This window comes from Ictidomys tridecemlineatus, chromosome 4, assembly GCF_052094955.1.
Source record: "Ictidomys tridecemlineatus isolate mIctTri1 chromosome 4, mIctTri1.hap1, whole genome shotgun sequence".
Lineage (NCBI taxonomy): Eukaryota > Metazoa > Chordata > Mammalia > Rodentia > Sciuridae > Ictidomys > Ictidomys tridecemlineatus.
The window spans coordinates 176,477,605-176,502,366 of record NC_135480.1 but is presented as its reverse complement, the minus strand read 5'-3'; the positions used below and the strand labels follow the sequence as shown (position 1 = coordinate 176,502,366).

General features: G+C 40.1%; 1 protein-coding gene across 4 annotated transcripts; it reads left to right on the top strand.

The window, feature by feature from the left end:
- Window positions 1-2,000: 2,000 nt before the first annotated feature.
- Slc25a51 (solute carrier family 25 member 51) lies at window positions 2,001-22,528 on the top strand. Of its 4 annotated transcripts, XM_078047842.1 has the most exons (4): window positions 2,011-2,312; window positions 6,710-6,834; window positions 12,034-12,164; window positions 18,236-22,528. In XM_078047842.1, exon 4 carries the CDS (start codon window positions 18,278-18,280, stop codon window positions 19,169-19,171), a length of 894 nt encoding a protein of 297 aa, XP_077903968.1. In that variant the 5' UTR covers window positions 2,011-2,312; window positions 6,710-6,834; window positions 12,034-12,164; window positions 18,236-18,277; the 3' UTR covers window positions 19,172-22,528. The 4 variants fall into 4 exon arrangements, 3 of the variants coding, with proteins under 3 accessions (XP_077903968.1, XP_040142003.2, XP_077903967.1); XR_013438181.1 differs by lacking the exons at window positions 12,034-12,164; window positions 18,236-22,528 and adding an exon at window positions 10,477-10,950 and having other exon boundaries at window positions 2,001-2,312; XM_078047841.1 differs by lacking the exon at window positions 12,034-12,164 and having other exon boundaries at window positions 2,013-2,312.
- Window positions 22,529-24,762: the final 2,234 nt, after the last annotated feature.

Sequence of the window (24,762 nt, the reverse complement as noted above, 5' to 3'; positions counted from 1 at the left end):
TCAGAAACGACCCCCAAAATCGAGCTTCGAAAAGGGAGAGGCAAGAGCAGTCCATTCTGCCTGGGGCAAGTAGGGAAGACTTCTAGGAAGAGGAGGCAAGAAGACCTTGAAGGACTCGTGTGTTTGGTAAGGATCTGATGGTCAGCAGGAGAAAAAGGCTTCAGAAGCTCAAGGAGTTGCAAAACATGAAAGGCTGCCCAGGTCTGAAGCATAAAAGGTAGTTTGGGATAAAGCGGACAGGGAGGTGTCAGAGCCAGGACAGGGAGAGCCCTGTGAGGCCAGTTAAGGGGTCTGGACTGACTGGAAAGCCAAGAGGGAACCGAGGGAGGTTCTGATGCTGAGTGACATGGTAACAGGAGGGCGAGAGGGGGCTATCTGATGGCTGAGAGGGAAGTGTGCAGAACAGTTCAAGGGACTGGATGATGTGTGAAGGTTCACTTTATGATGAATTGTGAATTTAAGGAAAAAAATAGAGGGTTTTATTTCCAACATTTGACTGCCCAAGAACAGCCAATTAAGGGCCTGGAGATTTATGACTAGAAAGCAGAGGCTGGAGGGGCGAGGCCTAGGCTGTGGCCTGGACTGGCTCAGCTCCAGACTCCAGTGTTCCTGGGAATCCTGGGATTTTCTCACTCTCTTGAGTTGGTTATGCCCCATTGTATGTTTAATTTCCATCTTTCCCTTCTCTTTATGTTTTTTTCCACAGGAGAATAACCTCTCCATTCTAATGAAATTAATTATTTATGCTTCTGAACATACTGGATGCCTGCCTGCCGAATTTATTTTTTGAATAATACATCTGAATAGGAACTCACACAAGCCAGGGGCCAACATAATTTTGAGGTAAATGCCCTTTCCCCAACGGTTGTCTGATTAATTGTTTTAAACTATGGTGTAGCCTTGTCTATTAGTCTGTGGAGTCAAAAATTTATCCCTTACCACACTAAGGAGATGCCAGAGACCTTAACTGGCAGTCAAGATTCACACTGCCTACCTCCTGACCTTGAATATCCTTATCTTCTGCTCTGACCTTCTCCACAGGTCCAAATTCTGACCACTCATCCTCTAAAGCCCAGTTCCAACACCTCCTACCCTAGGAAGCCATCACTGTTAACCTCTCAAAGGGAAAAGCCCCTCATGCTTCTAAATTTGCAGTCTTTTGTTTCTGTCTTTTGTGAGACACTCGGTTCCCTTGGGAGGACCTGGCAAACAACCGGATCCCTCCCAGAGTGTCAAAGTGGGGAGCATTGCCTCCTGTAATTAAGAAGCAGATAAACACAGGGCAGGGATGGTCCCTCACCTAGAGCTGATCCCACCATCAATGCTTCACTTTGACAGTGAGATTACCAGCCTCAGGCTGGAAGGAGGGGAAGTATGAAGAAGGGCCAGTCGTGTGGTCACCTTGGGGTCCTGGTCCTCTTCTGCACGCCCATAGTGCCTGCTACCATCCCCAGGTGTGCCCCAAGTACAGTGCATGCTCTTCACCCATTTGATAAGCTGCCTGGTGCTCTCTCTCTTCAAGCTGGCTTGTGTCCTACAACTCCTCATATCTGTGGTGTGCTTTCCAGCTTATGAATTAGACCATTATTTCCAGTAAGAATCATTTATGATGGCCAAGGGACGCGTTCAGGCGTTCAGGTACCAGTGACTTGACCAAGGTCACTCCTAGGAAGGGCCAGGGATACCACTCTGACCCAGGACATCTAACTCCAAGACCCCACAAGTTGTGTGAGGGTCAAAGGAAAAAGGGTTTAATAGTGACTTGCATATCCTAAAGTATATTTAACAACAACAACAACGGTGTTTTGTGAACTGCCGTATGGAGTAGCTGACAAAATGCACCCGAAGGTTTGAGCACATCTAACCAAGGATACAAAGCGCTAGCCGCCCAGACGGGCACTGTCGGACCTTCCACGCACGCGCTTGCCACCCCCAATGAAGGATCACCAGGCTCCTCCCGCACACTAGGGAACGCGTTGTTGTTTCTGGCACAGTGAGGCCACCGTACAGCACCAAGGCAAAACACCCCGGCTAGCGGAGCCTCACAGTTTAACTATAGGCGAGACGACGAGCCCCTCAAACCGCGCGGACCGCAGCCGGAGAGATACACCCGCGTCTTACAGCAACGCGCGGGCTTAGGGAGAGGCGGTGTCCCTCTCACGTGATCGGAACGGCGCGCAGCGCTCCCCGCCTCGCCCCGCCCCACAGATTGGTCGAGGTCTGCGCCTGCGCGGGCGCTGGCTCGCGGGCTCGCTCGCCGCGGTCCTGCGGGCCGGTGGCTCGGGGCGTGGGGCCCGGTGCCCGCAGCCATGGTAAGTACGGGAATGGGATGGGGAACCCCGGGCTACGCTCGGCATCTGAACAGAAGGAGGAACTGCATGAAAAAGGGTCGAGGAGGCGGCCGCCACCGTGGGGACTTGGCCTTGCTTTGCGCGCGCGCACTGCGTCTCCCTCGCGGACTTCCCAAGCCCCGCGCTACGGGCCCAGATCCGAGCCCTCTTGGTCCCTGGCTCTCCGGCCCTCCTGGACCTCTGCGGGCGCCGGGGCAGCGTAGTGACCATCGGCGCGAAGGCTCGGCGCGTTCGTTCTCTTGGGCGCTCTCAGGCTGAGGAGGTTCCTCTCCCGGGACTTGGGAACCGCTGGGCGGGGAGGGGCCGTGCATCGCCGGCGCCCGGGGGTGGCCAGCGCGGGCACCCGCGGAAGGGCATCCACCCACCGCCTCTGGAGGCAGGGATTCCGGCATTCTCACCACCGGACCCCAGACTCTGGAGTTCCAGAGACCGAGGAGATCCTGGTGATCTTGCTTGCCCGCTCCCCCCTATTCAGAGATTGGGGAAATGGACGCCTGGAGAATGCTTTTTCTTAGACACCATATTGCATCGCGTTGTACGAAGAAAACAGTTTACCAAGGCTTTTGGGGATGGGTGTGTTAATTGTTAGTCTCTCTACTGATTATTTACTGTTAAGTTTGGCTAGCTGAAGCATGTCAGCGGCTCGCTCTTTTACCCCTTTGGCATAACCTTTATTTTATGCCTTACAGTTCTACCCAGTTGGTCTTAGTTCCACCTTCTGTTTCTCTACCTGCAATCTGTGAAACAAAAGCCCTTAAAATACGTGAATAGTGACCTTGCCATTTGGAGCTTCCTGGGCCTTTGCATTGTAAGGATTACACGGAATCAGATGTGCTAGACACTTCATGTCCCATTGTGGTTCCATGTCACAGGTTAGAGGTTTTGGACCTGGAGTCATCCTTAGGGCATCTCAGGGGAAAAATAATATGCTGTTTACCTGGAAAATAACATGCTGTTTACCTTGACACGTCTGATCTCTCATTTGCTAGGTGAAAGTAAACTCAGATCAGTGGATTTTAAAGTCATAAACATTGTTTTGTACATATAGTGGCAAAATACTGTCATAATTAGGACTAGAACCCAATCTGACCTTGTTCTGAATGCTGTCTCAAACCTGCTGACTAGTGGGAATTCACATCCTTGGAGAATCATAGTCACCCTCTGCCCAGGGTGTCTTTTTGCACATAGACCTTTATACTGGGATCACTTCTGGGTCATTTGTATCCACGTGAACTGTAAATTACAGTGGCTAAACTTTACACTGTTTCTTTAGCCACAGAAGTTTAACCTTGGCAGTTGAAAGTCAAGTTCATTAACTTTGCTTCTTTACGTTAAGATAGGTTGAGTGGTTCAGGTAACGAACAATGGTAAAGTTATGGTAAATAAATTTTGCAATAAATTGCAAAGGATTACTATCCACGTTAAGGAATTTAAACACAGATCAACCTAGCAAAGAAATTAAACTGTTCACAACATAGTATGCATGCTAAGTTCTAAACTCTGTTGCTATAGAATACTGTGCACACTCTTTCTGTTGCTAAATTAAGAACCTATTCAAGCCATCCTGGTGTTAGGATGAAAGGAGAGAAAAACCTCTCCAGCCCTGCTGATGAACCCAGGAAGGTACCACTACTGAGCTACATCCCCAACCCTTTTTCATGAAGTTTTAATTTTGAGACACGGACTACTAAATTACCCAGACTACCCTCAAACTTGTCCTCTGGGTCCTCTTGCCTCAGCTCCCCATGTAGCTGGAATAACGGGCATATGCCACTGCACTGAGTGGAGGAAAAGCTTTAAATCTGTGAAGTCCCGGAGGTTTTCATAACATTCCTCTTTCCATCTAGGCCTAGTTTTTATTTATTTGCTTTTATTTTATTTTATTTTGGTATCAGGTATTAAACTCAGGGGCGCTTAACCACTGACTTACATTGCCAGCCCTTTTCATTTTTTCAGACAGTCTTGCAAGTTGATAAGTCTGGCTTTGAACTTATGATCTTCCTGCCTCAGCCTCCAGAGCCTTAAGCCATTTTTTTTTCAAATATGAGAATTTAAATCTATGGTAATGGTCTTAAAATTTATTTGATACAGTGGTCAGTAAATGACTGGCTAGCTTCTCTTAACCATAGTTTTGCTTGTTTAGTAACAAGTCCCCATTATTAGAGTCATGTCAAACTGGATGGAGTAACTTTAATTTGCAAAATTTTGTGAAGTAACACAAGTTCCATTCCAGTAAAAATGAAAAATAAATGTGGACAAAATTCTTATTGTTGAAGCACACAGATAACTTGGTTGGTATCTTCCAGAAACATGTACAAAATAGCTTCTAGGTGATGACTTTAGAATTCAAAGTATATTGGGCGTGGGGATGTAGTTCCATGGGAGTGTGTTTTCCTGGCATGCACAAGGCTTTGGATTTGATCCCCAGCAACACATACAAAATTGAGAGAGTGTGCGTGTACATGTGAGAAAGTTATGTATTCAGTATGTCAAAATGAAGTGTTTTTAACATTCGTAAGTTGTTAAAATATTGATCAATCTTGTACATTGAATATTTTTGTTTTTATTTTATTATATTTTAACTTTAATTGTGAACCCTAAAGAATAGCAAATTTCTTTGCTGTTCTTTTTTATGCTAAGTTTCAGTTTTTTAAATATTGGTTAATCTTAAATTGGTAAGTATAGTACTAGTATGAGTTTTTTGTTTTTGTTTTATATATATATATATATATATATATATATGTTGTAGTTGGACACAATACCTTTGTTTTATTTATTTATTTTTTTATGTGGTGCTAAGGATCGAACCCAGGGCCTCACACATGCTAGGCAAGCACTCTACCGCTGAGCCACTACTCCAGCCCACTAGTAAGAGTTTTTAACGAAGGCTGAGGCAGGAATATATCAAGTTCGAGGCCAGCCTCAGCAACTTAGCAAGGCTGTAACCAACTCAGCAAGGCACTGTCTGAGAATAAAATATAAAAAGGGGCTCAGTAGTATAGCCCCCGTGGGTTCAATCCCTGATACCAAAAAAAAAAAAAAAAAAATAGTTTTTAACTCATGCCTGTCAGCTGAAACAGTGAAAAAGTAAGGCTGTTGTAGACAAAGTGGTTAATTATTATCAAACTCAGTACCCTGGCATACTTCTCATCTATAGAACATTTTCTTAAATTTGGTCATATTAAGTCACAAAACCTTGCTGCATTAACAAAGAGGTTAGATGATATTCTGGTACCTTTACCACTGAGCCACATTCCCAGCCCTTTTTTTGTATTTTATTTAGAGACAGGGTCTAAGTTGCATAGGGCCTTGCTGAATTGCCGAGGCTGGCTTTGAACTTGAAATCCTCCTGTTTCAGCTTCCAAGGCAGCTGGGATTAGAGGCGTGTGCCACCCACCACTATTCTTTTTTAATATCATTTTTTTTGCATATAACAACACTAAATGAGCAAACAAGATTTTAGAACACATAGAAACAACTAGAATAAAATGCAGAGTATTGCAGAGAATCTTAAAAAATAGTAGAGCTTTTTGCTCAAAAGAAAATGCATAGTCTTATTAAACACTCAAATTGGGGCTAGAGTTATGGCACGGTGGTAGAGCACTTGCCTAGCATGTATGAGGCACTGAGCTTGATCTTAGCACCACATAAAAATAAACACATAAATTAAAGGTATTCTGTTTATAAAATTTTTTTTCTAAAACCACTTAAATTATGAAAATGCAGAATAAATTAGAATAACCGTCTAATCTTAGAAATTAGAAGAAAACCCAGACAAAGCATGTGAAGGAAGTAAGGAAAAGGAAAAGCAAATTTAAAAACTGAAAAATAAGGCTGGGGTTGTCGTTCAGTGGTAGAGCACTTGCCTCGCATGTGTCAGGCACTGGGTTCTATCCTCAGTACCACATGTGTTCATTTACAACTAAAAATATTTTTTAAAAACTCTGAAAAAGGGGCTGGGGATGTGGCTCAAGCAGTAGCGCGCTCGCCTAGCATGCGTGCGGCCCGGGTTCGATTCTCAGAAGCACCACATACCAACAAAGATGTTGTGTCCGCCGAGAACTAAGAAAAAATAAATAAATGTTAAAATTCTCTCTCTGTCCCCCTCTCTCTCTCACTCTCTCTTTAAAAAAAAAAAAAAAAAAAAAAAACTCTGAAAAATAATAAAATTGATTATTGAAGAGCTGGTTCTTTGCTGGGGGTGGAAGAGGTACATATCAGATAAACTGATTGTTCTCAATGAAAAGGAAATAAAAATACACATGGTTAGAAATATTTTTTAAAAATAGCCAGTGCTTAATAAGACTACAGAAATCAAACCAGAGTTTATTTTTATTTTTTACTTTACTTATTTAAAGGGAATCCAGTTATCAAAATTGACTCCAGAAGAACGAACCTGATAAACCAGTAACAATGGAAGAAATTGGGAAAGTTGCCAAAAAGCTAGCATCCCTCACACCACGAGGCTCATCTGGTGTCACAGGTAATTTTTTCAAACTTCCTAGGGACAAGATAGTTTTGATAAGATTTAAATTGTTCCACAGGATAAAGAAGGAAAAATCTCAGGTTCTTTTTAAAAAGCCAGTAGAACACTGATGCTGGAACTTGATGTGATGATAGCTGTAAAATTGAAGGCTTGATCTTTTGTAAATAGTATTGTGATTTTAAAGTAATACACTAGCAGATGGCAGGCTACGAATATAACTTGGTGGTAGAGTGCTTGATTACTATGCACAGGCCTTGAATTTGATCCTCAGCACCAAAAAAAGAAAAAAATTATCAAATGTTATTTAATAAAACATTGAAAATGTATTTTGCCAAGCCAGGTAGGGTAGTATATGCCTGTAATTCCAGCAATTCTGAAGGCTGAGGCAGGAGGATCACAAATTCAAGCAATTTAGCGAGACCCTCACTAACTTTTTGAGACCCTGTCTCAAAATAATGGCTAGGGATGTAGCTTAGTGGTAAAGTACCCCTGGGTTTCAATCCCCAGTTTAAAAAATAAATATATATATATTTAATTTTTTTTTGCCATAGCCAAGTAGGATTCATCCCCATATTCTAGGAGTGATTACATAATACAGAGTCTGACTTATAACAGTTCAACTTATTATTTTGCCCTTTTTTTTAAATATTCATTTTTTAGTTGTATTTGGACACAATACCTTTATTTGTTTTTTTATGTGGTGCTGAGCACTGAACCCAGGACCTCTTGCTTGCTAAGCGAGCGCACTACCACTGAGCCACAACGTCAGCCCTATTTTGCCCTTTTTTTGTACTTTAAGTTGCAAAGCATCAGCAGTGAGCCACAGCTCCCAGCCAGCCATGCATTCATAAGGGTAAACCAACAGTACTTTGTGTTGCTGAACTGGTAGGTTAGGCATATTAGATGTATTTTCGGGGGCTGGAGGTATAGCTCAATGGTAGAGAATGTGCTTATCATGAGGGGAGCCCTGAGTTCAATCCCTGGCACCAAAAATAAGTAAGTAAATGAAGTTTCCAACTTAGGATATTTTCAGTTTATAATGGGCTCATCAGGATATAATCCCATCATAAGTCAAGGAATATCCATACATTAAATAAATACTTCAGGAAAGAACAATAGCAATAGTTCATACTTGCTGAGTGCTTACTATACTTCAGACTATACTCCTGGGTGCTTTCTCTGTATTTACTCAATTAAGCCAGCCCACGAGCTAGCTAGGTACCTTGCCTATCTTATAAACAAGGAAGTTAAGTCATAAAGAACACTTGTCAGCTCAGTAGATTATGATAGAGCTGGGATTTGAACCCAAGCAAGTAGTAGATTCCAAAGGCTCTTATATGTTATAATGGCTCTGTGTCCTACATCTTATTTATTTATTTATTTTTTAAAAGAGAGAGAGAATTTTTTAAATATTTATTTTCAGTTCTCGGCAGACACAACATCTTTGTTTGTATGTGGTGCTGAGGATCGAACCCGGACCGCACGCATGCCAGGCGAGCGCACTACCACTTGAGCCACATCCCCAGCTGGGATTACAAGTGTGCCCAGTATACTCTTTATCAGATCATTGTTAGTTGATCATTAGTAACTCGGAAAAAATGGAAATCTTTTTTTCTTTTTTAGTGATACTAGGGATTGACCCCTGGGTGCTCTACCACTGAGCTACACACACGCCCAATTTAAATTTATATTTTGAGGCAGGGTCTCAATATAATTGTCCAGGCTGGGAGTCACTAGGATTATAGGCATGAGCCACCACAAACAACAGAATCCATTTTCAATGGCAAATAAAACTCACAGTAAATAGTAGAGATAGGGGCCTAAGTTACAATTGCCGCTATACTAATATGGGTTTTTTTAATAATTTTTTTAAAGAGAGAGAATTTTTTAATATTTATTTTTCAGTTTTTGGTGGACACAACATCTTTATTTTATTTTTATGTGGTACTGAGAATCGAACCCAGCACCCCGCGCATGCCAGGCGAGCACGTTACCACTTGAGCCACATCCCCAGCCCCTGATAATGTTTTAATATAGGAAAAAAAACTAATTTTTTTTCAGTATAGAATAAAATTTTGTAGTCTGCCCCCACCTTTACTGGGATTGACCCCAGGGTTACATTATTACCACCGAGCCGCATCCCCAGCCATTTTTTATTTAGAGACAGGGTCTTGCTAAGTTACTTAGTGCCTACCTAAGTTGCCGAGTCTGCCTTTGAATTCGTGATCCTCCTGCCTCAGCCTCCTGAGCCACTGGGATTATAGGCATGCACCACTATGCCTGGCCATCTTGACCCTTTTTTATTTTGTCTCACTAAATTGCTGAGGCTGGCCGTAAACTTGTGATCCTCCTGCCTCACCCTTCAAAAGCTGGGACTATAGGTGTATGCCACTATGCCTGGCAGGTTTTGGGTTTTCTAAGCATAATCTTTCAGATGATGTTAAATTATAGCACTGAGAAGACATCCTTCACTTCTTGTTTGTAACATAATCCTAAAGATAAATGATAAACAGGGATGCTTGAGAAGGAATAAATTCATATGGGTCAGTTATCAGTGACTGTTTTTCCCATGTCATAGTGATTTACAGGACTTGAATAATAGATAATAAGACTTCCTGTTTCTCAAACCAAAAGCCAGTGTCATGCTTACTGTTCATTTCTGAGTCTTCTTACAAATGTCAAGGCAAATAAAAGGATGTTCACTATATTTATAACTTTGTTTAGGAAGTATTTGTCAGTCCAGGAAAAAGATATGTATTACAAAAGAAAAGTCAAAATTATTTGCAATTTTATTTTTTATATTATGGAAACTAAAACAGACCTATAAAAAGGTGAGAAATAGAGGATTTAGTAAGTGGGTTGTTCTAACCTTAATACACAAGAATTGGTAACTTTTTAATATACAGACAAAAACAAATTAGAAAATTAATAGAAGGAGCCAAGTATTATGGCACATACTTGTAATCCCCAAAACTTGGGAGGCCAAGGCAGGAGGATTGCACATTGGAGGTCAGCCTGGGCAAGTTAGTGACAACCTGTCTCAAAATTAAAAAGGACACTGGGTGTGGTTGTGCATGCCTGTAATCCCAGCCACTCGAGAGACTGAGGCAGGAGGATTGAAGGTTTGAGGCCAGTCTCAGCAATTTAGCAAGGCCCTAAGCAATTTAGGGAGACCCTGTCTCAGGATTAAAAAAAAAAGAAGAAGAAGAAGAAGAAAGGGGCAATCCCTAGTTCCTCCTCCCCCCAGGCCAAAAAAAAAAAAAAAAAAAAAATTGAAAAGGACTAGTTATAGGTAAGTGGTAGAGAGAGCACCCATGGATTTAATACCTGGTACCCACAGAAAAGGAAAGGAAAGAAAGGAAATTAATAGAAGGAAGCAAATATTGATAACAGTATCCATATGTAAGATATAGTCAAGAGAATAAGTGCTATAAGGTTTGTGAAAAGATGTAAGAAAGATTTTTATTTTGGGGAAGGGGTTGGTATTGAGGAAGTGAACCCAAGGGCACTTTATCAGTGAGTTACATCCCCAGCCCTTTTTTAATTTTGAGATAGGTCTCACTAAGTTGCTGAGGCTGTTTACCTGGAATAAGATGCAGTTTTTAAAAGGTGATCATTTTAAAAATCTATACTTTACAGCCACCTCCACTATAAAACACTAACAGATTTTTTGGGAGGAATACAATGAAATACACTGAAGTTCTGGAAAAGCAGGAAAGCAGTGATAATTCTTTGAAGCATGGAAGGGGAGTCTTGGAATAAAGAGATACATTTGGACATCACAGTTAGCTAAAATAGATTAGTGTTGGAGAATGAAGAGTAGGCCAATGGTAGAGAAGAATGGAGTTCAAAAATAAATGCAAATCCTGGGTATTTAGGTTATGCAAGCCACTAAGAAAAGTTTGGTTGATAATGTTTTGCACTTTGTTATCTTTGCCTTACTCCTTCCATTGAAAGTTAGAGAGAGATCAGTGCAGTTGATAAATGAAACCATAGAAACTGTAGAAGAAAGCCTAGGTTACTTGTTTATAATTTTTTGGAGTAATGAAGGCCTACAGAGGCCATAAAATCTAAAAATAAAGTATTTTGTTAATACCACAAAAATGATACAAAGAGAGAAAAGGATTTGCAATTCTTTTATTAATATACCTAGGTTTGATTTTCTTCATAGACAAAGACATTTACAAATCAGGGGGGAGAAGTGCTTGCAGGAGAATGGGCACCATAAACGAAAGCTTAAGAAACTTAAATGGTGAATAAAAAGGAAAAATGCAGTATTTTATTCAAAAAAATTGAAATGTAAAAGAGTGCATTCATCATGGTTTAGGTACAAGGTTGCCCATTGCTGTATTGTTTAAAGGCCCAAACAAAGAGGAACAAGAAACAGTGGTTATACAGGAGGATCAGTGGTGTACAGAGCATTCTTTTGATAGAGTGCAGCCATGCAGAGCTCTCAGGCACCCCTTTGCTGATCCTCGATCCTATAATGTGTGTGCTTTCCTTTTTTTTTTTTTTGCTTAATAGTATGTTCTTTTTGCTTATTTTTAAAATGATAGCTAGATTGGAAGAGGGCCAAAAATAAGAGGTGGAGTGAGAGTGGTCTCAGTCGGTTTGATTGCTAAAGACGAGTGGGCCAGTGAGCCCACTCCAGGAGGGAGTGTCTGTGAGTTTAATTGATATGCAGCTTTTTTCTAATCACTTAACACATTTCTTTTATGAATTTTTATTCAAATGGTTCATTTTTTATTGTTGGATCTACAAGCAGCTCAACTCCAAGGAAACTGGCATCTCTGTATTAAACATAGTGACCTCATGATCTAACTAATTTGGTACAAGCGAAAATTACAAATAATTTTTCTGTTCAAATTGCAGTGAAGCAACTTGTCAAAACAAAAATTTTGTTCAAGTGAACAAAATTTTTGGACTTTAGAGCTTAGAGCCACAGCTCACCTGGTCATCAGAGTGTTTAGTGAAAGGTTTGAATCCTGTCACTGTGCATTTCTCTAGGAACAACCTGGTGACATTTAGTGGACAAAAGTTTCCTGCTTTTATTACCTTAGAGGGTTGTGCAAGGATACTCAGTCATAATTCTCAGGATTAAAAGACTTCTATTAATTTTCTAATTTGTTTTTGTCTGTATATTAAAAAGTTACCAATTCTTGTGTATTAAAAAGAAGAGTTTATCTTTTCTAATAGAAGTGTTCAGCAAGCCTGCTCAAACTCTAAACAGAGGCTCTGGAACACACATGGTACAGATGTTTACATTTTCTTAATATCATCTGTCTTGGAAAAGGCACACAGATCTTGGTGTAACCTACCTAAGAAAGGTATGTTCCATTTGCTTCACATGTGATTGAGGATGGTCTTGGGATTTTTCTGAGGGTCTCCCATGACACAGGTCCTAGCCTGCTTCTTCTTTCTCATCAGCTGCCTGTCCTCCCACCTACGTTGTGCAGAGCATACATAAGTAATTTTTCAAATATGCGATACTGTTGATCCCTTGACACAGGACCTGTGCCTCAGCCTGTGCCATTGTTGACCAGAATGTGCTCTCCCATTATGTGCCTTACTCAGCTTTCAAGGCCAAGCCGGAGGCCCTCTCCTGCCTGCCACCCACCAGACTGCTGAGAGCCCTCTCTGGGCCTTGGATACCTTGTGCATGTTTCTGTGATTCTTGTCACCTTGTAGTCTAATTACTTGCTTATCTTAATCTCTCTGAAAGAGGCATCTGATACGCATTCTCTTCATCTAATTTTCACTCTAATCTTGCAGAGGGGATGGTATTCTAATTTATAAATATGGAAACTGAGGCTCAGAAGGGTAAAACAATTTGCCTTAGGCCACTTTGTAATTTTCTCACGTCTATCACTGTTGGCTTTTTCTTGTCCTCATTAGACCATTATTATTGTTGTTGTTATTATTTATTCATATGTGGTACTGAGAATCGAACCCAGTGCCTCATACATGCCAGGCAAGTGCGCTACCTCTCAGCCCCAACCCCAGCCCCAGCATTAGACCATTATTGTTACTGTTTTAACTTTTGAAAACAGTTGAATAGACCAAGGCAAATTTAATTTACACTGAAAAATGTAAAACAGGAAAATATAGTATTACTGTGAAATTAGAAAATATAGATAAACCACTCACTTTAGCCTTTTTGTGTATGTAAATTTTGATTTAAAAATAGGATTGTGGGCTGGGGTTGTGGCTCAGTGGTAGAGCACTTGCCTAGTATGTGTGAAGCCCTGGGTTCGATCCTCAGCACCATATAAAAATAAATAAATAAAGATATTGAGTCCAACTACAACTAAATATTAGTTGTAAAAAATAAATATTTAAAAAATATTGTAGTTGTAAAAAATAAATATTTAAAAAAAATACATAGGATTGTGCCTTAGTACTGTTACATGTCGATAAAAAGTTTTATTTTGCTTTTTTCTGTAACATTGTTTATTCCTTGAATAAAGGACTTATTTAAATTCCATAAGCAACATTAAACACGTAATAATATTCTGAACCTTAAATGCTTTTTTTCATGTATTTATTTTTATTTTTAAAAATTTGTCATAATTTGGGGCTGGGGATGTGGCTCAAGCGGTAGCGTGCTCGCCTGGCATGCGTGCAGCCTGGGTTCGATCCTCAGCACCACATACCAACAAAGATGTTGTGTCCGCCAAAAACTAAGAAAAAAAAATATTAAAATTCTCTCTCTCTCTCTCTCTCTCTCTCTCTCTCTCTCTCTCTCTCTCTCTGTCCCTCCCTCTCTCTCACTCTCTCTTTAAAAAAAATTTGTCATAATTTATAATACATGTGTATTTCAATTCATTGTACACAAATGGAGCACAACTTTTCATTTCTCTGGTTGTAGATGATGTAGAGTCTCACCACATGTGCAGTCATATGTGTACCTAGGGTAATGATGTTCATCTAATTCCACCATCTTTCGTGCCCCCTTGCCCCCTACCTTCCTCTCCCTCCCCTTTGCCCAGTTAAAGTTCCTCCATTCTCCCCCACACTCCCTCTCCCTCATGATGGGTCAGCATCCACTTATCAGAGAGAACATTCCTTGTTTGGTTTTTTGGGATTGGCTTACTTCACTTAGCATGTTATTCTCCACCTCCATCCATTTTCCTGCAAATGCCTTAATTTTATTCTCTTTTAATGCTGAGTAATATTCTATTGTGTATATGTACCACAGTTTATCCATCCATCTGTTGAAGAGCATCTAGGTTGGTTCCACAGTTTAGCTATTGTGAATTGAGCTGCTATGAACATTGATGTGGCTGTGTCACTGGTATGCTGATTTTAAGTTCTTTGGGTATAGACCGAGGAGTGGGTTAGCTGGGTCAAATGGTGGTTCCATTCCAAGTTTTCTTTTTTTTTTTTTTTTCCTTTTTCTTAAATATTTATTTCTTAGTTATTGGCAGACACAACATCTTTGTTTTTTTGTTTTTTTTTTTTTTAATTTTAATATTTATTTATTTATTTTTTTAGTTCTCGGCAGACACAACATCTTTGTTGTATGTGGTGCTGAGGATCGAACCCGGGCCGCACACATGCCAGGCGAGCACGCTACTGCTTGAGCCACATCCCCAACCCCTGTTTTTTTGGGTTTTTTTGTATGTGGTGCTGAGGATGGAATCCGGGGGCCACACGCATGGCAGGCGAGCGTGCTACCGCTTGAGCCACATCCCCAGCCCCCATTCCAAGTTTTCTAAGGAATCTCCATACTGCTTTCCATAATAGTTAACCAATTTGCAGTGCCACCAGCAATGTATTGAGTGTACCTTTTCCCCATATCCTTGCCAACACTTATTATTGCTTGTATTCTTGATAATTGCCATTCTGACTGGAGTGGGATGAAATCTTAGAGTAGTTTTGATTCACATTAAATATTTTGATTTTTTTTGTTACTTTTTAGAAGTAATTGGACACAATACCTTTATTTTATTTATTTTTATGTGGTGCTGAGGATTGAACCCAGGGCCTCATGCGTGCTAGACGAGTGCTCTACCACTGAGCCACAATCCCAGCCCCAAATACTTTGATTTATGATCATATAATATGCCCGTTGAGAAGGCTCTCAATACCCGTCATGTAGATACATCTTCATTTATGCAGTGGGTCCTTTACTGTTGAGCATTTAATTTTTATTCAGAATTTGCTATTAAAAGCACTGTTATGCCTGATACTGTGGCACATTCCTGTAATCTCTGACACTCAGGAGACTGAGGCAGGAGGATCACAGGTTTGAGACCAGCCTGGGCAACTGAGCATGACACTGTCTCAAAATTTTAAAAATGCCTGGGGATGTGGCCCAGTGGTAGAGTGCCTCTGGGTTAATCCCCAGTTCCAAAAACAACAAGAAAGCGTTATCATGATGTTAGGGGTAAATCTTTGCATAAATCTTATGTAAGTAATTATTTCCCTAAGCTTTATTCTTAGAAGGGAAATCGTGGTTGTGTGTTGTGGACTTTGTTGTGGACTGTGGCTCCTGTGGATGTCAGCTTTCAAGAGCTGCTGCTGGTTTTTTGTCTGCTTCAGCTACACACTCTGCTTGACTATGATCACATTTCTCTGTACCTTTAGTCCTGAATGTTTCACAGTTCACAGCGGCACATGTGTAGTATTTGGAGGGAAAAACAAAAGGCACTTTATAGTTTTTTGTCCTAAGACAAATATCTTGATGAGGTATCTGACTCTGTTTCTCGTGGAAGCCCTTGTATGTGGCTTGGATGCCTTCACCTCTGGGTTCCTTTTTTTTTTTTTTTTTTTTTTTGATATTTTTTAGTTTTAGGTGAACTTCAATGCCTTTATTTTATTTATTTATTTTTATATGGTGCTGAGGATCGAATCCAGTGCCTCACATGTGCTAGGCAAGTGCTCTACCACTGAGCCCTAACCCCAGTCCTTGCCTCTGGGTTCTTAAGTAGAGCTGCTCTAAATGTGGATGTGCATGGTCTTTATGGCTCTGCTTTGTTATTTTGGATACCCAGGTGCAGGATGCTGTTTTCCATAGCAGTTGTATTTTGCAGTCCCATTAAGGGTGTCTGAGCATTCCAGCTTCACATCCCTGTCAGCACTTGTTACTTTCTGTTTCTATTGTTGTTCTTTGGTTTTGCAGTAGTAGCCACCTTCATAGGTATGAGGTGATACTGTCTTGTGGTCTTAATTTGCATTTCTCTGATCACTGACATTGAGCATCTTCTCATATGCTTATTGGTCATTTTGTACATTATCTTCAGAGAAATGTCTGTTGAAGTCCTTTTTTGTTTGTGTTTTGTGGTGCTGGGAATGGAACCCTGGGCCTTGTTTGTGCAAGGCAAGCACGGTACCAACTGAGCTATATCCCCAGCCCCCTTTGTTCATTTTTAAATTGACTTACTTAATAGTCATAGTAAGTGTGGTGACTTACTGTTAAGGAATTAAAGTCAATTTTAAAATATTTAGCCTGATATATCTAAAGTATAATAAAATGACCATGTCATCCCTAAATACAGTTTCCAGGACCACACTTGCAATGTAGGAATTGTTCTGGATAATCCAATTTGAATCTTTTGTTTTTGTTTTCTATTTGGAAAAAATCAGATTTTTTTTTTGAGAGAGAATTTTTTTTGAGAGAGAGAGAGAGAGAGAATTTTTTTAATATTTATTTTTCTTAGTTTTCGACGGACACAACATCTTTGTTGGTATGTGGTGCTGAGGATCGAACCCGGGCTGCATGCATGCCAGGCGAGCGCGCTACCGCTTAAGCCACATCCCCAGCTGGAAAAATCAGATTTCGATGACTGGAAGCAAAGAGCTTGCTTGTATTTTATGAAAGCAGATGTGTTACAGGGGTAGAACTTTGCCTTGGTGCCACTCAGTAAGCAAGCCTATGTTTAGACTTCAGATCCTTGCACTCTCTGGTCTACTTGCCTCTTATCCAAGGCAGCCTCCCACAGTCATTGCAGTCTGTGGTGTGGTAGTAGGCATATGAGCCCTGGAGTCAGACTTCATTTCAAAATGCTGGCCCCACCAGTTACTAGGTATACCTTGAACAATGGAAAATGTTGATTTTTGTTTTGGGGGGGAGGTTTATTTTGTTTCATTTTGTTTTTTGTAAAACTGAGAAAATAATATAGAGTTGTTTTGAAAATTAAATAATGTAAAAATGTAGTACAGCCTGCAGGCCTTCTGTGACCTCATTTTCCACATCTCTCCACCTCCCAGCATTTGTACCTCATGTGTCCAACAGCACATATTTATCATAGAAGATATTGCACTGCTTTGTAATTGTTTACATTGGCAGGTTCTTCTATTAGTTTGTGAATTTCTTGTCTTTGAATCTCTAATACTTGCCAGCGGGCCAAGTTCAAAGGTACTAAATAACTCTAAGTATGAATAGAATGCATGCATGCACATTTTACTGTATTAACTACCATGGGGAGACTTTGAGTTTATTTCAGTAAAATAATAGAGATATACCATTGTTTAGTACAGCCAATAGTTAGGAAGTAGTTCAGTGGTGCTTGAACTATTTTGGTCTCAGGATCCTTTACACTATTTTTATTTATTTGTTTGTTTGTTTGTTTTTAGTACTAGAAATTGAACTGAGCTACATCCCCAGCCCTTTTAATTTTTTATTTTGAGATGGTATCTCACAAAGTTGCTGATGCTGGCCTTCCTCAGCCTCCCAAGTCATGTGACCACTGTGCCTGGCTCCCCTCTTTTTTCTTTAATGTGTTTTTAGATGTTGGTGGACTTTAATTTGATTCATTTATTTATTTACATAAGAGAATCGAATCCAGTGCCTTACACATGCTAGGCAAGTGCTTTACCACTAAGCCGCAACCGCAGTGCCTGGTTCCACTCTTAAAAATTATTATTGTGAATCCCAAAGAGCCTCCCCTTTTCCCACATAGTGGGAATAGAACCCATGGGTGCTCTACTACTGAGCTATACCTCCATCCCTAGTTATTTTTTGAGACAGGGTCACACTAAGTTGCGGAGGCTGACCTTGAACTTGGTCTTCCTATCTCCCAACTAGCTAGGATTATAGGCGTGTGCTATAGCACTTGGCCAGGGGTCTTCTGAAAATACTTTAAAGAATTGCTGATATATAGTATAGTGTACTGAATTATCACACTGAATTCCATTCATATGTTCTAAATTAACATGATAATGAAAAAAAATTTATGTGAACTACTTGCCTAGTCTAAAAGGGAAAACATATGGTTCATAAATTGGAGGAGGGATTAAAGAGAAATTCCATGTGTTTGTCTCTCCATGAAAAGGTTTTCCCTTGGACTAGAGGCATAATTCAGTGGTAGAGCACTTGCCTGGTATGCACAAGTTTCTGGGTTCCATCCCCAGCACCACAAAAAAAAATTTACCCATTATCATTTTTTATTTGTAGGTTAAAAAAAATCCTTCATGAAGAAGAGAGACCTTAAGCAACATGATGGATTCAGAAGCTCATGAAAAGAGACCACCAATCCTTACATCTTCAAAACAAGACATCTCACCTCACATTACAAATGTTGGTGAGATGAAGCATTACTTATGTGGCTGCTGCGCAGCTTTCAACAATGTAGCCATCACATTTCCCATTCAGAAGATCCTTTTTCGGCAGCAGCTCTATGGAATCAAAACCCGGGATGCAGTGCTTCAGTTGAGGAGGGATGGATTTAGAAACTTGTATCGTGGAATCCTTCCGCCATTAATGCAGAAAACCACCACCCTGGCACTTATGTTTGGTCTGTATGAGGATTTGTCTTCCCTTCTCCAAAAGCACGTCAGTGCCCCAGAGTTTGCAACCCGTGGCGTGGCGGCAGTACTTGCAGGGACAACAGAAGCCATTTTCACTCCATTGGAAAGAGTTCAGACATTGCTTCAAGACCACAAGCATCATGACAAGTTCACAAACACTTATCAGGCTTTCAGGGCACTGAAGTGCCATGGAATTGGAGAGTATTATCGAGGTTTGGTGCCCATTCTATTCCGTAATGGATCCAGCAATGTCCTTTTCTTTGGTCTTCGGGGTCCCATTAAGGAGCACCTGCCTACTGCAACGACTCACAGTGCTCATTTGGTCAATGACTTTATCTGTGGAGGTCTACTGGGTGCCATGTTGGGATTCTTGTTTTTTCCAGTTAATGTTGTAAAAACTCGAATACAGTCTCAGATTGGTGGAGAATTTCAGTCTTTCCCCAAGGTTTTCAAAACAATCTGGCTTGAACGGGACAGAAAATTGACAAATCTTTTCAGAGGTGCCCATTTGAATTACCATCGATCTCTCATCTCTTGGGGGATAATCAATGCTACTTATGAGTTCTTGTTAAAGGTTATATGAGAAAAGTCGTTGGTGAAGTGCCATGTATTAACTAAATAGACCTAAGAATGTAGTTTGATCTTATTCCTAATTGGCTCAAATATAAGTTGGTGTCACTAAGTCCAGGCTGAATGAATTATGGGCAAAGTTAATTTCCTTAAGCCTCAACAACAAAAATAAACAATAAAAAGTTTCAGTAGGAAAATTTAAGGGTTTTTTGTTGTTTTTGTCATTACCCAAGAGCTTTAGGCTTATTGTCTGGTAAATAGCTTCTGTCTGGTGACCTTTCACAGGGTAACCAAACAGTGAAGATATGATTCTTTTTTTCCAGAACAGCCTGAAGACTTCGTTATTGAAACATGAATGCCTGTGACCAGCCAGAGAGAATGCTCTAGGGCCCTGGGACTTCTCAGGCTCACTTTGTTACTCCATTTCTTGCTTCTTGGCTTTCAGGAGCACTTGCAAAGGGTAGTCTTCATTGAACTCCAGTTTGTTTATGTGGTAGACAAAGGAACAGAACAGAGAAGAACAGCTAATTAGGTGTAGGTGTTTCATGATGAATTGTTGGTGTTAGTTTTGAAACTAAGCACCTGTTGGATCGTGATTGTCCAAACTGCCAGTTTAGATGTGGTAGAATCAAGCAGCTAATGAAAGTTTTGCTTTCTAGCTTTGAAAGTTTTCTCTTTAATTCTGACTATGATCTTAAGCCCTTCCAAAATATCCTTGTGTTAATTTTACTGATTTCTTTGCTAAAAGATGGAGGACTATAAATATTTCATGCTATTAAGAGGTCATAAATGCATATGGATCACACTCTTTTATCTTGGTTTCTTTAATATTATTGGTGCCAACTTAGCAGAGGGCTTTGACGGTTTTCCCCCCTTGAGTAGTAATATATCATATTCAAGCATCCTGGTCTCTTGAAACTACTTTTAAAAGATAAACACTTCCATAAAAGATAAACACTTCCATATTAGCTGATCCCCCTCCCCTTTTTTTTTTCCTGCTTTCTAAATGTTACAGGGCTCAATGGGGAAGCTCAGGATAGATTTTGCTCCATGGTATTAGTAGTCTTTATTTTACTTTTGGAAATAGGGACATCTTAGGATTTGGGCATTTGGGGAACTAGTTCTACCAGTGTGACATTAAAACAAAATAATTTAAGAGCATATGATCTAAATAAAGACATTAGAAGGCTTATTTTGAATTTTAGAGCTTGGTATTGGCCCGACAACATACTCGTACCTTATTTAACAGATAAGTTATTTGTTAAAAGAACCAGGAAATATTAGAACTTTTTTTCGAGGTAGATGAAACAAAATGACTCTAGGATCAGTTGAAAGACTAATGAAACATAAGGAACATTCTAGAGAAGTAGCTTATGAATCCTTAAAAAAATCCATCTGTAAATATTATATAGCTTTTGCCTCCCAATATATGACATGAAGAAGTGGGTGGGTTTGGGGGAGGGGGTTTGCTTTGGTTTTTTGCAATGCTGGGGATGAAACCCAGGACCTTGTGCCTGCTACACAAGAACTCTGCCACTGAGCTACGCTTCTCACCCGCCTCCCCCGCTCCCAACCTACTTTGAAAGGTTTTTTGATACAAATTTTTCATTTTTCTGGGTAATATGTGCACATACCAACCAAAATAAATCAGGGCCTCATCTAGAAGCTTACTCAAAAGTTTTTGTGGACTTATAGTCCAAACAGTCATTTACCTCTAAACACAGTGTGGCTGGTTAAATCAGGTGACCATCCTTCCAACTGTGAAGGGTTAGGGAGCACATTAAATATTTGCAAGGCAGTAATGGATTTAAAAAGCTTTACAGCAGCTCTGCTTCATATTTTTGTGGTAGATACAGCAGTTCAGAGACCAAGGTACAGATGTGAGGATTTCAGAAAGCAAGAACTTGACACCAAATAAATTTTAAATAGCTTCCCTTGGCCTACTGAGTCAGGATTTAAAGGGAGTTTCAGAAGTGAATGGAGACGACACTCCTGACCCCCAGTCACGTGTGAGCAGAGGTGCTCTGCACATGGAGCAGCCCCTGGCCTTGAAGACACCTCCGGGGCCTCCATTCTGTGAGCCTTTTTGTCTTTACACTCCACACGGGAGAGATTTAAGTTGTAAAGCACTTTTGTGAAATAAAAGTGATACGAGAATTGAAAGTGCTTTGTTTTTTTTGGTGTCTCAAGCGTGACATTTAAAAATAACATTGTTAATGGTTTTAACTCATTTTTAAACTTGTCATTTTTACAGCTCTTGAAGACCAAACTGCAAACACATTACCAGAAATGGTTTTGTGTTTTCCTAGACTTTTTTTTTTAATTTGTCAATTCAGAACTTGTAGCCAACAGCTTTATCTGAACTTTAAGTCAAAATGTGTACTTAAGAAATTCTAACTACTGTTTTTACCTTCAGTGTGAACTGTTGTGCTAATCATTTTTAAAAGGCAAACATGATTGAATAACTATCTGAAGAGCTTTAAGTGGCCTTTCTGTTACATACATGGCACAGGCAGCTCATGAGTATAAGACACTTGAGGTTTTGTGTCCTATGCTCCCTGTTTGATGCCTCCAGAAATGTTATGAATTCTGCATTTAACATACTTCAAGTGGTACAAGCCCTCAGGACTGCACCACAGAGCAAACACAGCCTTTGTATGGTAGCAAATCTTATGTCTTGTTCTTTTGTAGTAGGGGACAAAGTTGATGTTTTTGTCTAAATAATCAAATGTTCATCTTGACTCATGGTTGATTATATAATCACCTGCTATACATTGTGACCTGTGCAATAAAACTTATGTATATAAACTTACGTTTGGATGCCTGAAATTCCCAAGCTCAACAACAGTGATAATACTCATGTAAGGCTGTGCAAACCTCTAAGGGAATACTGAGCCGCAGACAGGGTATATGTGGGATCTGGAGGGCTTGCTTCCAGGAAGCCAATCATGTTCAACCAACAGCAGGGCAATACAGGTGAAGTACTGTGGTGTGGGAGTCGGAAAATGAAGGCAAGGCGGGAGATGGTACTGGAACAAAGGGTAAGCACTCAGACTCGGTTTCCTTTATATTAAAATCTTTGTTTTTTCATGTGCAAATAAATGTATATTGAAGACTTGAATGGCATTCTCTCTAAATTTGAGGATTTTTAGCTTTTAATGCTTTTTGCTTAATATTTGCTTGCCTAAATAGCTCCCAAATTTTGTGGGGGTCTGTTCCCTCTTAAAGTTTTGTTATTAAAAGCAGTTAAGCACACAAACACTTTGCTGTTTTGAGTTATATGACTATAAGTTAAATTCAAATCTGTTAAATGTTTCAGAGTTAACATACTTTTTGCGGTAATTGGAATAAAGTTTGTTTTTTAAGCCCATCCTATTTGGTGATTTGTGATTCATTTCTTACTATTAACACTTTCTTTTTTGTGGTAGTTTATTGATCTATTGGTAAAGCATTTAGCACACTGTCTTGTCTTTTAGCAGTTCACCTGAGGAATGCTGGTAAAATGAACATTTATCCCTTCTTGTTTGGTCAGGAGGAAGTCCACGCAAGTTAATTTTCTACATAGCTTTACTACTAAGAATCTTGTCTTTTTTGTTGTTTTTGTAGTGCTAGGGATCAGACCCAGGGCCTTGCACATGCTAGGCAAGCACTGTCCCACTGACTTAATAATCCCCAACATGCTTTTATTCAGACATGGCCTCCCTAAATAAGCCTCAATTTTGGAATCCTCCCCCCTCAGCCTCCTGAGTAGCTGGGATTCCCAGCTTGCCCCACTGCACCAGTCTCCAGTGATTTAACTGCTTTAGGGCAAATCCCTTATTAGCTCTACTCTTCAACATCACCAGAAGTAAAACAGATTAGGTGAAACTTGTGGGCAAAGCAGTTACTTGTTCCTTACAAAGAGTGCACTTTTGGGAAAAAAAAAAATGCTTTTAGCTACATTGAGATGCTTCCTATTTGTTTCAGATAGTACTAACTGCTCTTTCAAGGGTAGTCATATCTAATAATAGGTGGTTTATGGTAAGTAGCTTTCTCCTTTCTCTTGGTGGAAGAAATCTCAGAATTTTCTTTAGCACTGTTAGACTTTTCTGGGCAATGAGTGACTAAAACTTCTAGGTTTTCTTGAATTAATCACTCCTTGCGTCTCCATTAAATAATTGTGATTGATAAGAGTATTTTAAATTTTTATTTATTTATTTTGGTACTGGGGATTGAACCCAGGGGCACTTTATCACTGAGCTGCATCCTCCACCCTTTTTTATTTTTTCACACAGGGTCTGAAGTTGCTGAGGCAAGTCTTGTGATCCTTCTGCCTCAGCCTCCTGAGCCACCACACCCAGCTTAAGAGTTTTGAGAAGGACAGCGTAAGGAAAACTGGGAAAAAAACATTGGAACCCAGTATCTTCCATTTGTAATTTGTGTGTAAAATATGAAAGTAATGAGTAAAAAAGAAATTAGCCAGGTGTAGTAGTGCACACCTGTAATCCCGGCAACTCGGGAGGCTGAGGCAGAATGATCAAAAGCTCAAGGGGAGGGAGGTAAAAGGAGGGGGCATGGGGTTAGGAAAGATGGTGGAATGAGATGGACATCATTACCCTAAGTACATGTATGAAGACACGAATAGTGTAACTGCGTACAACCAAAGATGAAAAATTGTGCTCTATATGTGTAATATGAATTGTAATGCGTTCTGCCGTCATACATAACAAATTAGAGTAAAAAAAAAAATTTCAAGGTCAGCCTGGGCAATTTAGTGAAACCCTGTCTCAAAATAAAGGCTGGGGATGTAGCTCAGTGGTAAAGTATCCCTGGTTTCACTGATCCTAGACTAGGAGATAAAAGAGGTTTTATATGTCTTGAGAAAACTAAGGTGAAGAGAAGTCCAAGTAGATCAAAACTTGTGTTACCATTTGGAGCTTCTAAAGCTTCTATTATTTGTGGAACAAAAAGCACATTGTGTTTTGAAAACAATACCAAATACATTCAAAGTTATATCAACTCAAACTAGAGGAAAATAGAATCTTTAATCATTTCAGTTTGCACCTTTTAGTCTCTTATTTAGAAAATTTTCCTTGTATCTATTCTATAAAGTTGCCTTTTTAGTACAAATCATTTTGAATTATAAGATTCTACAGACAGAGCCTTGGCTGTTTAAGACAGATTCTGAAGTCAAAAGATAAACCTCCCTTGAATGGACACTACTCCCCGACTGGATTAAGTCCCTCTCTGGGGCATGTGGTGAGTGTGCATGCCTGGCTCCATCTCTGTGAGGCCTCTGCTATGTAGCCATAGTCAAGAGGTTCTTATAATAATAAATACCTATTCCATGACTGAATTATTTTCTGATTCCAGATGTTGTCTTTATATTATTCTGTTTCATAGGTACTTTTTTCCCCCTTAGGAATTTCTTTTAAGAGAAATACATAATGTATGATTCTGTTTATATGATACTAGAAGAGGCAAATCTAAAGTGGAAAAAAAAATGGACGGTGGGGACTGATTGAGAAGGGTGCTGCTCATGCATGCTAGAATTGAGCATCACTTCTCACACCCTCTGCTGGAAGGGAGGCACCTGGAGGACAACTCAGTGGACAAGTCTGGTGG